This window comes from Aureobasidium pullulans, assembly GCF_000721785.1.
Source record: "Aureobasidium pullulans EXF-150 unplaced genomic scaffold scaffold_5, whole genome shotgun sequence".
Taxonomy (NCBI): Eukaryota; Fungi; Ascomycota; class Dothideomycetes; order Dothideales; family Saccotheciaceae; genus Aureobasidium; species Aureobasidium pullulans.
In genome coordinates, this window is record NW_021941025.1 from 1287562 (window position 1) to 1300114 (window position 12553).

The 12553-nt window shown below is 50.1% G+C and overlaps 6 protein-coding genes across 6 annotated transcripts; 1 reads left to right on the plus strand and 5 right to left on the minus strand.

The window, feature by feature from the left end:
- Positions 1-138: 138 nt before the first annotated feature.
- M438DRAFT_245531 (uncharacterized protein) lies at positions 139-414 on the minus strand (the record flags this gene model as incomplete). Its single annotated transcript, XM_029899587.1, has 1 exon — positions 139-414. A coding segment is annotated over one exon (276 nt), but the record flags the coding sequence as incomplete, so codon positions are not given.
- Positions 415-2402: 1988 nt separating this feature from the next.
- Positions 2403-2792, minus strand: M438DRAFT_251390 (uncharacterized protein; the record flags this gene model as incomplete). Its single annotated transcript, XM_029899649.1, has 1 exon — positions 2403-2792. A coding segment is annotated over one exon (390 nt), but the record flags the coding sequence as incomplete, so codon positions are not given.
- Positions 2793-3206: 414 nt separating this feature from the next.
- M438DRAFT_353826 (uncharacterized protein) lies at positions 3207-4118 on the minus strand (the record flags this gene model as incomplete). The annotated part of the gene is made up of 3 exons (XM_029906909.1): positions 3207-3274; positions 3330-3991; positions 4042-4118. The coding sequence occupies 3 exons, from the start codon at positions 4116-4118 to the stop codon at positions 3207-3209; spliced, it is 807 nt and encodes a 268-aa protein (XP_029762914.1).
- Positions 4119-5740: 1622 nt separating this feature from the next.
- M438DRAFT_181535 (uncharacterized protein) lies at positions 5741-7318 on the minus strand. The gene is made up of 4 exons (XM_029899192.1): positions 7220-7318; positions 6912-7169; positions 6183-6859; positions 5741-6130 (listed from the first exon to the last, which is right to left on the minus strand). The coding sequence occupies exons 2-4, from the start codon at positions 6956-6958 to the stop codon at positions 5967-5969; spliced, it is 888 nt and encodes a 295-aa protein (XP_029762915.1). The 5' UTR covers positions 6959-7169; positions 7220-7318; the 3' UTR covers positions 5741-5966.
- M438DRAFT_344134 (cdc12 like protein) lies at positions 7252-8921 on the minus strand. The gene is made up of 6 exons (XM_029905141.1): positions 8785-8921; positions 8719-8732; positions 8624-8666; positions 8406-8568; positions 8037-8347; positions 7252-7987 (listed from the first exon to the last, which is right to left on the minus strand). Exons 1-6 carry the CDS (start codon positions 8818-8820, stop codon positions 7412-7414), a joined length of 1143 nt encoding a protein of 380 aa, XP_029762916.1. The 5' UTR covers positions 8821-8921; the 3' UTR covers positions 7252-7411.
- Positions 8922-9146: 225 nt separating this feature from the next.
- Positions 9147-12085, plus strand: M438DRAFT_404286 (periodic tryptophan protein-like protein 2; the record flags this gene model as incomplete). The annotated part of the gene is made up of 3 exons (XM_029909717.1): positions 9147-9164; positions 9233-9345; positions 9403-12085. 3 exons carry the CDS (start codon positions 9147-9149, stop codon positions 11936-11938), a joined length of 2667 nt encoding a protein of 888 aa, XP_029762917.1. The 3' UTR covers positions 11939-12085.
- Positions 12086-12553: the final 468 nt, after the last annotated feature.

Below are 12553 nucleotides of genomic sequence, written 5' to 3' on the forward strand. Positions count from 1 at the left end.
CCAGTGGTGGATGTACAAGTCAATCAGATAGCGACGAAGTGCCGAGCTGTTGGGAAGCTTCTTGAGTGTTGCCTGTACCAAGCAGTAATCAACAGCTGTGTCGCTTTCCAGACCTTTCCCATGACGCGCGAGATGCGTGATGATGGAACGTCGAAGTGCGAGTAAATCGTGTTTGTCGGCAAAGATGTACAACGGGAAGGTTGTATCTTCCTCCAAAGTGATGATTCGGCCAGAGTAGAGCCACACAACAAATAGACGAGCAGCCTCGCCGTCTAGGTCCAGCGTGAAAGAGGTTGTGTTGGCTTCAGCAAACTGACCATACAGGGCGGCATCGTAGTAGGATGAGAACCAGCAAAGCAGATCCTTGTGGACGTCGACGCGAAACGGTGGTGTGCCTTCGCTCTCGACTCTCTCGCCATCTTTGAGATATGATGTGCCGGTGCATTTGAGTTCGATCATCTCGGTGTTTCCGTTGATGAGAAAGCTACAGGCGCACGTTCAGCATTGATCTTCGCTCTGTGACAGGGAAATATAGTTACCCAAGACGATCTTCGTCCCATTCAGAACGCAAGTGCGGTTTACTTCTGTCAACAAGGCCGAGCATTTTGGTGGAGTCACGATAGATGGACAGCGCGCTGACTGTGCGTCAGTTTCCGCGACTTGTGCTCCAGGTCTTCAAGGAGGGAGAGGTCGAAGATATATGGCAATCTCAGCAACATTGCATTCCAGAACAAAGAGAAGAGAAGATAAAGAGTGCTTCAATGCAGAAAAATGTCAAGCTGCTCCAAGATTAATACAAACGAGAGCAAACGCCAGATCTCGATTGTTCGAAAGGCTCTGCTGCCTGAAATCTGTCAAAAGAAGAAACGGCGACCTCCCTGATTCATTCTTCAGCATCCTTCTGAAGGCAATCACCATAGGTGACGATCATGCTCGTAGTATGTACACGACAACATACTTACTATTGCACTACATTCCTTGTAAAGACCTTTGTGTACTTCTCTCACAGTATTGGAGAGGGGTCGTCATTCATGTGCCTTGGATGATCCATTCGCCAGGGACCACCCAATGATGTAGTACTGGTCGATGATCCAGCGTGCAAGGCCGGAAGAAGGTGGTACTATATCAAAGGCCTTTGTAGCGTCCTGGATCTTGGGTGCATCTCCTTCACCATGTTTGTGAAGTTACTTCGTGCCAACTTTGCGTAGAGCAACGATGTCGGTCATGCCTGCAAAACTGTAAAGGTCGAAGAGATCAGAGGGCAAAGACTAATAAAAGGAGAAGCGGTGATAGTGACACCAGGATCATGGTCGGCGAAAGGTCAGCAGTTAACGATCGAGATGGTATAACACGCACTATGTAGTATCTCAATCACACAAAATACACAAACAATGAATCACAACCCTTATATACTCACCAGTGCGCCTTTCTTCCATCCACCTAGGAACAACCAAGCGGTAGTTTGGCCTAGGGGGAGATCCCCTGACCACCGTATATCATACGAAGCCGGGAAAAGGTGGGACGTCCGTCCCTGTCTTTTTGTTTACGGCGTGGGGGATGGAGGTAGTGGGTTCGATCCTTGGAGGTGGCGATTCGAAAGTCCTTTTTGCTCTTTCTGCTTCATTTCTCAACGATGGCGAAACTTTTGAGGTTGATACGACTTTTGACACGAGCAGTTCATTGTCTCACCATCGATACGTTGTGCAACAAGATCTTGACTCTTGTTTAGCTTCCACCAAACATGTATTTCTCTAGTCTAATTGATGTATTTTAACCACGCTTCCACCTGGATATCACGCGTCCACAAATGTCAGTTATGATAGACAAGTCTCGAAAAGCTTTCAGCTTCCAGTCTCATTCACTACCTAAGGCTCATCATTACTAATTTCTCATCATCCTCGGAGAGGTAGTTCCTGAACTTCCATATCTTGCGGGGACTTGACCCGAAACCACCTTCGTCGTCGCTACTGTCGTATTCATAAGTAGCAAGTCTGTCTTTTGGCAATGGGTCGTCGGCAGTGGTGCCCCTGAGATAGGCGGCATCTGCTATGTGAGAGTAACACCATTTCTTTCCAGCACAGTCTGTACAGCAAATTAGTTCTCGAGCAATTTCTTTTACACAAAGGTTACTCACTTCTCCATTCATCAAAATTGGCGTGTTCGTGGTAGTTGCAAGCTTGACTCGGAGTATTTGTATGATGAGAGCACCCGCACCCCCGAGTGTCGTCAACAACATCACAGCATGGATCTTCGATCACACAACATTGTGAGCTACGACAGGTGTAAACCTTTGCCTTGCCCTGTGCTGCACGCACTTGAATGAAGAAGTCTTTGTACTTCTCCATGGCTCTTTTGCGTTTCGGCTCATCGGATATCCGAACGCGCCAGTGGCGTGCATATCGATCAACCATCCATCGGACAAGGCCGGAGCTTTTGGACAGAACAGCAAGAACTTTCGCTACGTGTTTGAGCCTTGGGTTGCCCTTTTCGTGGCTGTGCTTGTGAAGATGGTCCATAATAGACTTCCGAAGAGCTCTTATGTCTGTCATGTCGGCAAAGAGATATAAGTCGAAAATATCATGGTAACGGGCGTCTTCAGTAATGCTTCCGGAGTACAGCCAAGTGATAAGCATCCTTGCTTGCGGTCTATCCAGCTCGAATGTGACGTTGTCCGTGCCAGCTTCGGCGAATCCGCCTTTGAGGAGCGCGGTGTAATAGGTCGAAAAGTGGCAGAGTAGGTCTCTGTGAATGACGGCATGGAAGTCTCCTCTAGCGCGACAGTCGAGCATCTTGGTTTTTGTAGTGATAATGCCGCAAAAGGCATCGGAGCTCCAGATGTGACCTTTGGGATTGGAATTGGCTGCCATGTTTACTTCTTGATCCAAGTAATATCTGGCTGCTGGATGTTGAGAGAATGATGAGCTGAAGTGGTAGTGGCCTTAAGTATGTAAGTCAAGCATAGCTGACGATAACGCAGAGGGTGAAAGTGTCTTGTAGAAATATGAAGAAGCACCTGGCTTTTCCATTGACCCTCAATCTTTCTATCATACGTCAATCATGTATAATAACGCTAGCCCCCATTTCTTTCTCCGCACGCTGGTTGAACCAAGCAAAAATAATTACAAAGCATGTCTCGCGTCCGTTGTCTTGCAGCAACTTGTCGTCATGTCTTGGTGTTCGTGTCTCAGCCCTTGATGGCACCATGATCAGTCGTAGTATGATTCTCCTGGTACATTGATATCGGTAGGAGTGTTCTCGTAGACTTCTTCGCAGGCTTCAGATAGTAGTTAGCACAATGATAAAGATATGAGAGGATGTAGACAACATACTCTGACCCCATTCATCTCCGCTCACGTGCTCGTGGTAGTTGCAAGACGAGTGTTGGCAGCATCGACACAACAGATTCGAAGCTTTCGGAGTGATCATTCTGTTACGGTCGGCTGCAAGAGCCTTGATAACATACCAGTAAAACTCTCGGGGGATGCGCTTGTCTGGGTCTTCTTTGTCAAACCTGACATCGCAGGGCATGAGAATCCAGTGATGAACATAGAAATCGGCAAGATAGCGGAACAGACCGCAGCTTGGCGGTAGACGGTAGATGTATGGCAACATGTCATCGAGTCCAAAGTAATTGATTTCGTTGGCTTCTGAATCCTCGTTGCGTGCATCGCAGCAAAGTACGATCTTCGACATGAGCGATCTGCGCAGAGCGAGCATTTTTTTCTCATCGGCGAACACATAAACGTCGAACAGTTGAGAATAGTAGGAGCTGATGATTTGTCCGGAGTACAGCCAAGAGACAAGATCAGCCGTCTCCTCGTCACTGAGGTCGATGGTGATGGTGTTCGTCTGCGCTTCAGCAAACCCTCCCTTAAGTGCTGCCGCGTAGTAGGGCGAGTAGTAGCAAAGCAGCTCTCTGTGTACCGAGGCGCTGAAGGACCTGTTTTGGCTGTTGATCTTCATCATGTCGGATGAGCTGGCTATGATTTTGCTGTGAAGTGTCAATCATCAGCGACAGGTAAACTTATGGACGAGACTCACGAGACATTTTTAGCACTCCAAGTGTTTCTCTCCCATTTTTTCTCTGGTTCCGCGCCTCCAGGTATATCCAGAGGCATGATGAAACTGTTGACGATGACGGTGTTGTGATGTTGGGTTAGGAAGGTGGATTGGCGAGATGACAGGCTTTGAGGCGGCGCTGGAAACAATATCGAAGAAGCGCGTGACGCCCGTCAATGAGGAAGGCAGTTGCAGACTCGCAGCTTCCAAAAGATGCAGTTCAATCCTCCTCTCCCGCGCCGGAGTCTGGCACTGGTCCGCTTGTGAAACTGCACGATGACTTCTGGAATTTCTCTATGGGCAAAGTGCTCGTATTCGATTATGTTGTGCATTCTAATGGGTACGTTTCTGCGCATCGCTTTGGCTGAAGAGCTGATGTAACAAAATGGACCGCACAAGGGTGATGTCTCTTGATTCAGCAACCATAGTTGCAGCACCGCGTACTCAGCAAGATCAAGTATGGCTACAAGGTACTCAATCATTGCTCGAGCTTTGCCCATGGAAACAAGTGTATTCTCGACTGTCAACATTCGAGCCCATCATGCCCATGGGACTTCTCGGTCATCTCATTGGTCTGTCTATAGAAGTTCGACAACTATCGGTGTGTAAAATAACCCCGTTGGTGGAACTTCCATCTTCCTCTTCGATATTCTTGTTGTCTCCACTGCATTATTCCTGCGCATCCATCTCAGCAGTCGACTTCTTCGTGTAAACTATGACTTTGTCGCTAGTAGTAATCCTCGAAAAGCGTAAGGGGGTCAGACAGCTGTGTCCAAGAAGTACTGAGACCGAGGTTCCCTGACTTCGGCCGAGGACTGCCTGTAGTGGCAAGCTTGATGTGTCAGCACTAATCATGTTAGAAGAACCGGTCATCTTGCTTACAAGTCTGCCATTCCCTCTTGTTGGAATGTTCATGGTATTCGCACGGGAAATCATAACAAGTGTAATCCGCAGTCCTCTTTCCACCGTCTTTCTTCTTCTTCTCCATCCCCAAACGATATCCTTCGAAGAGTTGAACGAAGAAGTCTCTGGGATATCCATCGGGGACCTGGTCATGCACGATAAAGTCCTCTATCTCTTGGCTGTAGAGGCGAGAGTCGTCTATCCATATGGTTGTGGCTTCCTCCAGCAGGAAACGTCTAAGTTGTGACTGATCGGGAAGTCGAGGAATGACTTTTTCCAAATCGCCAGGAAAGTGTTGCTCGCGAAGCCATCTAAGGGTGCTGTCAATCAGGAAACTCATGATGGTTCTACGCAAGGCGATGATATCTGTCTGGTCTGCGAATATGTATAGCGCATAGGCGTCCTCTGAGTCCAGTCCGTTATCTGGATGGTGCTCAAGGCGGCCAGAGTACAGCCATGCCACGAAAAATCGTGTCTGCTCACAATTGAGCTCGAGGACAAATTTGTCTTGCTCAGCCTCGGCAAATCGGCCCTTGATAGCGGCGGTATAGTATGTTGAGTAGAAGCAAAGGAGTTCCTTGTGGACGGTCGCGCGGTAGAGCTTATCACCATCGTTGCCCTGACTCTGGATCTGAATCATCTCGGATGATCTGCCAACGATGTCCCTGCACAGGTCAGCGCGGGTCATATTCACTGTAGCGATTGAAACACACGGCAAAGTCCACCAGCGCCAGATGCGCGCATCGTCGAATTCGTCAGAGGTCATCGTAGTCGGTGGTGGGGGTCTTGGTTCTATAAGTGATAAGAAGTGAGAACCTAGAAGCTGTTCAGAGTTGGGGATGTAAGAATTTGAAGGAAGTAGATTGTCGTTGTCTGTTGATTGAATGACACCCGGCCTAGCGGTGTGAGCTTTTACTGTCCCAGTAGGCGACAGATACGCTGACAGGTCTGCGCCTAAGTGAGAAATTTGGGTTTCCTTCACATATCGTTCCGGTTCCATCTGCTCATTCTTCATCGTGATTATGCAATTGACGGCGGCGAGCCCTTTGTATGTAGCGTGGCACCGGTCGTTCGCGCGGTTTGTTCAGGTACTCAAGAAGCTGGGCGCCCGCATGCTTGTAGCACTCAGGTCGAGGTTCCTTCGAGTTGGGCGTGACATTTCCGCAAGCTGTAGTCGTAAGCACTCTTCATTCGAGACGAGGGAGACTTTTCCAACTTACTCAGTGACCATTCTTCCTCGCTGTCATGCTCATGGTAGTCGCACGCATTGGCCTCCCATAGAAAATGCCATTTGTCTTCGCGATCGATTCTTTTTCTTCTCTCGTTCACGCCTTCCATTATGTAGCGCACGCGATCCTCTGGGAGCCATCTGAGCAACTCCACTCCACGAGAAGCTTTCATGGTCTGGATCCCGAGATACTCGTTGAGCTCCAGGTCCACCACAGTTGCATCCAAGCAGAACGGTACGAGGGGCGAGCCTTTAGGAAGGTGGGGCAAGAGCTTTCCATATTCACTGGGGTGTGGTCGATCAGTAGTACCTATGAACTCGCTGGCTAGATGAGACATAACAGCTCTGCGAAGGGCGAGATTATCTGTCATATCTGCGAAGATATAGAGTCCGAAAAGGCACTTCTTGTCCACAGCCCATGCAGAAGTATTGGTATGGGTAAGGCGACCAGTGCAAAGCCAGTGCGTAAATGCTCTGGTTTGAGCATGGTTCAGGTCCAGGGTGAACAGCTTTTGCTTTGCTTCGGAGAAATGACCTTTGATAGCAGCGACATAGTAGGGCGAGAAGAAGCAGAGTAATTCTTTGTTCACGGTCGAGCGGAACACTTCTTTGTTCTTGCTGGGGTCGCTTTGCAGTTCAATGCTCTCGGTAGAGCTCCTCAATATTTCCCTGTAAGAATGTTAGTGGTTGAGAGCATTGAGCAACTATGTAATGGACGTACGAAATCACACCTTCGGACCAAGTACTCTTGTTCCTTTCGGCGGGCATCTTCCTCGACACTGCTGATATGGGGTAGTATTGCAAGTTGTAGACTATGATGGTCTGGCGACGTGCGTTTTGGAGTTTTTCTTGTGACGAGGCGTCAATGAAGTCGAGTTAGAAGAAGGGAAATACAGATCATTCGAGTCATCGAGCGATTTGAGTCACTTGGCAGTGCTGTCATTTGTCTGTTGTGGGTGCTATTGAACCAAGTGAAACCCTGTGTTTGTCAGTTCTTGAACAGAAAATGGTCAAGTGCTTGTTCTAAACTTTTTCTTCTGATACAGTGGAATAAAAAGGCATACTACCAGTCAGAGGTCACACTATGAAACCCGTCCTTACAACCCTGTAGAAGTACATGCCCGGCTTGAGGTTAAACAAAACTAAATAAAAGACAAAAGGTATCTTTGGAGAACTCGCGCACCGAATAGTTGTTGGACTTTTTCCAAGAGGCAGCAAAGCTTAGCGACGTCCAGTGCCTCTGACGCTGCCTTGCATGCCTTCGATCTCAGTCTCCAGTTGCTTGATAAGCGCGTGGCTGGTTTCGAGGTCCTTGTTGAGACGGTCACGCTCAGCGATGAGCTTCTGCTCCCAGGCGCGGAAGCGCTGCTCCTCAACCTTGACTTGCTCGGTGAAACGCTTGCGCAGAGCCTCTTCCTCCTCCTTGAACTTGGGGTTATCAAGCTTGCGTGGCCTGGCTTCTCCGAACTTGCGAGTCTCCATTTGCTGTGCGCGGTAGGCCTCGTAGTGGTTCTCCTCTGTGGTGTGAATCAAGTCGAGCATGTGGGCACGGATCAAAACGGCGCGCAGCTTCTTAAAGTCGCAGTGCTCCTCGTTCTCAACCTCGGCAACACCCCAGGCGTATTGTCTACCCTTGACACTGCGACCGTCGGGAGTGGTGACATCCTTCTCGGAACCAATAACGGCAAAAGGCATGGAAGTGATGAGGGATTGAGCGTGTCTGAGGGCGGATTCGTCGTCTTCTTCGAGAGGAGGAGAGTAGATCTTGATGCCCTGGGCTTGAATGATGTTGCGGATCTGTGGGGGTCAGAATGTGGGGAAATGCAGGGAAAGATTGAGAACCTACTCTTGATTTGAACTTCAACAAGTCGTTAGGGCTGAGAGTGTCGGCCTTTGCGATAACGGGGATGAGGTTAACGCGGCTGGACAGGCGCTTCATGACTTCTATGTCGAGGGGCTTCAAGCCGTGACCAGTAGGACGGATGAAGTAGAGGCAGGCGTGAACACGCAGGTCGATGCGCTCACCACGACGGGGCTGTTGCTCCTGAAGCATGTATGACTCGTGCTGGTCGTCAAGGAACTCGATGATGGGTTGCCATGAGTCTCTGTTGTTGACATAGTCGCCAAAGCCGGGAGTGTCAATGACGGTGAGGCGAACTGAAAGGCTTGTCAGATGGGTGTTGGTATATGATGCAACATGTGGTATGAAACGGACCCTTGAAGAACTTCTCCTCGAGCTCGGCCTTTGTGATTTCAATCTCGACAGTCTTGTCAATCTGCTTCTGGTGACGACGGCGGTGATCTGCGTAGTTCTTGATGGTGGTGGAGAAGAGAGTGTTGATGAAGGTGGTCTTGCCGAGACCCGACTCGCCAGCAACCTGGATGATTGTGAGTATTTCCTCGATGCGATTGCCGATACAACGATGAGCTGACCATGATTGTGAAGGCGGCGCCGCGCTTGGCGACAATCTTGTGGCTAGACAGGGCATTAGTCGATGGGCGATGGATGATCGAGGGCGAGTATGTACCGTTGGTTGGGGAGCTACATCAGGGTCAGCCTCGGGGGTTTGTCAAGCAAGCAGCGCATCACATACGTTGGCAATGCCAATGGGCGATGCAGAGTCGGCCATGGTGGGCGGTATTGTGTGTGGGATGAGTTAGATTAGGCGAAACGAGTGGATGTCGATGGAAAAGCGGCGCAATATAGAAGCGCGGCTTGAGGAAACGACGGTGAATCAAGCAAGTGCGATAGCAAGTACAATGCAGGCAGGAACAAGATGTGCCTCTGAGTGTCCGGTTAGGTCTCCTTTCCCTGTCCTGAGGAAGCCACCGTCCGCGGGCCCGTGCACTCCCGCCCGAACCCTTTTGCGGGGAAGCAGAGAAGCCTCCGACTCGCCGACTTTTGCAAGCCAAAGCCAGAAAAAATGTTGGACCTTGCGATCGAGACATTGTCAAGATGAAGACTGATTTCAAGGTGTGTTTTCTTTGCTAGACTCTTCTCTGGTTATCTGGAGAGACTCCCAAGCTGATACAACATTCCAGTTCTCCAACCTGCTCGGCACGGTCTACAGGAGAGGAAACCTCTGCTTCAGCCCGGATGGCACATGCCTGCTGTCGCCCGTCGGCAATCGCGTCACTGTCTTTGACCTCGTCAAGTGCGCCTTCTTCTTCTAATTGCAGTCGCATACAGTCATACTGACCCTCTGTTGTAGCAACAAGTCGCATACCCTCCCCTTCGCTCATCGCCGTAACATCTCCCGCCTTGCCTTGAACCCCAAGGGCAATCTCCTCCTCACAGTCGACGAAGACGGCCAGGCTATTCTTACACACCTCCACCGTCGCGTATCTCTCTACCACTTCTCCTTCAAAGGTCCCGTCTCGTCGCTTGTCTTCTCGCCTTCCGGTCAACATTTCGCCGTCGCTCTTGGTCGCAAGATTGAAACTTGGAGAACGCCTTCCACACCTGCCGATACCCAGGATGGCTCCCTCGAGTTCGCACCCTTCGTGAAGCACAGAGAATATGCCGGTCATTACGACACAGTACAGAGCATCGAGTGGTCTAGCGACTCGCGCTTCTTCCTTACTGCCTCCAAGGACTTGACGGCACGCATCTGGAGTCTGGACCCTGAAGCTGGCTTTGAGCCCACCACTCTTGGAGGTCACAGACAAGGTGTTCACGGCGCATGGTTCTCGGCCGATCAAGAGACGATTTGGACCGTGTCAAAGGATGGTGCCCTCTTCCAGTGGCAATACCTACCGCCCCGTAACGCTCCCGAGGATGAGATGGACATTGAAGAGAACTTCAGATGGAGAATCGCCGAGAGACACTACTTCATGCAAAATGGCGCCCATTTGACATGCGCTTCTTTCCACCCGGAATCAAATCTTCTGGTTGCTGGTTTCTCGAACGGTACCTTTGGTCTTTACGAGCTTCCTGACTTCAACCAAATTCACAACCTCAGCATCTCGCAGAACGACGTCGACTTTGTCACCATCAATAAAACTGGTGAATGGCTCGCTTTCGGTGCTTCTCAGCTTGGACAACTTTTGGTTTGGGAGTGGCAGTCAGAATCGTACATCTTGAAGCAACAAGGACATTTCGACTCATTAAACAACCTAACGTATTCGCCCTCCGGAGATCGCATCATCACATGCGCCGACGACGGAAAGATCAAGGTCTGGGACGTTGCTTCTGGATTCTGTATCGTCACATTCACCGAACACACATCAGGAGTCACAGCGTGCGAGTTTGCAAAACGAGGAAATGTCCTATTTACAGCTTCTCTGGATGGTTCGATACGAGCCTGGGATCTGATAAGATACCGAAATTTCCGAACCTTTACCGCTCCTGAACGTCTCTCTTTCTCTTCGATCGCAGTCGACCCGTCAGGCGAAGTCGTAGCTGCTGGTTCTCTCGACAGCTTCGACATTCACATTTGGTCTGTCCAGACTGGTCAATTGCTCGATAAGCTCTCTGGTCACGAAGGTCCTGTTTCGACACTGGCATTCGCCCCTAATGGCGGTGCTCTGGTATCAGGCTCTTGGGACCACACCGTCCGCATCTGGTCAATCTTCGCTCGCACCCAGACTAGCGAGCCCCTCCAACTACAAGCAGACGTCCTCTGCGTGACCGTACGACCAGATTCAAAACAAATCGCCGTCAGCACACTAGATGGCCAACTGACTTTCTGGTCACTTTCAGAAGGCACACAAGAAGCTGGCTTCGACGGCCGTCGCGACGTCTCAGGCGGTCGCAAACTCACCGATCGCCAAACTGCCGCCAATGCTTCTGGCACAAAATCTTTCAACAGCATAAGCTATTCCGCTGATGGCAGCGTTGTCGTCGCATCCGGAAACAGCAAATACATCTGTCTCTACGACGTCATGTCCGGCGTCCTCCTTCACAAGTACACCGTCAGTGTAAATCTGTCCCTCGAGGGTACGCAGGAGTTCCTCAACTCCAAGAACTTGGGCGAGGCTGGGCCAAACGGTATGATCGATACCACAGGCGATGCTTCTGATCTCGAAGACCGTATGGACACTTCCCTCCCCGGTGCTAAGAGAGGCGACGCCGCATCCCGCCGTATCGGCCCTGAGGTGCGTGTTCCAGGCGTCAACTTCGCACCCACTGGTCGTTCCTTCTGCGCAGCAAGTACAGAAGGCCTACTGGTGTACTCCCTCGACACCACCATCGCTTTCGACCCCTTCGACCTCGATATCGACATCACCCCTCAATCAACTCTCAAGACACTGGCCAAGAAGCAATACCTCAAGGCCCTGGTCATGGCTTTCCGCCTCAACAACCCCAAACTCGTCATCCGCGTCCAACGCTCCGTCCCCGCCGCCGATATCCCCCTCGTCGTCACCGACCTCCCCGTAGTCTACCTCCCCCGCCTCCTCCGCCACATCGCCGTCCAATCAGACGCCTCTCCCCTACTAGAACTCAACCTCCTCTGGCTACAAGCACTGCTCAAATCCCACGGTTCCACACTCAAGAAAAACCAAGGCGAATACGCAGAAGTCACCAGACTTGTTCAGAGAGCCGTCGCCAGAATCCAAAAGGAAATCTTCTCCGTGGCGGAAAGCAATGAATTCATGGTTGAATATCTTCTCGCGCAACCGGAGAGGAAGGCTCAAGATGGTATGAAGCTTTTGACCAGTGTTGATAGTGGTGCCGTTCAAGAGATTGAGATGGCAGATGACGATGATGAAGATGGCGAGGATGGTTGGATCGGTCTTGACGAGTAAGATTACATGTCCTGTTATTCTTTCGGATGTTTTGGCATTAGAGTGGTGTTCAAAAAAACAGGTTTTGGCATTTTTTTGTGGATGGGAGTTGTATTCTTGGAAGGGGATGTGTATACAGGCGTTTTTTCTTGTCGATAGTGTGGGACATGTAGAAATATCATTACCTTGAAAGTTTTAACGCACTATGCTGCAGGCTCTTTTGTTTGCCTTGAGCTGAAAATTCGAAGAGCTTAAAAGGGACTTGAAACAGCGGAAAGAGAGCTCGACCTGGGGCGAAGAGACCGGTTCACAAAAGGACGATCGGGAAAAAAGTACATGGCAGAGAAGGTGCGAAGCAAAAGATAAGAGCAGCACGGTGTCGAAAAAGGCTTCAACTCTTCCCCAAGCAATCACTAAAGCACTCAAAAGCAAAGACGGCGAGAGGAAGGAAGTCAGGGGAAGAAAGGCAGGTGAAAAATTGTGATACAACAATAACAAGGATAAGAAAAGGACAAGAAGCGAGAGCGAAAGCGAAATCCCATAAAAGCAGCAGCAGCAATAACAAACCATACACACCACCACTCCTTTGATCCCACGATAAACAAAAGCCCGAATGACCTTTTGACGTGAGCCTGG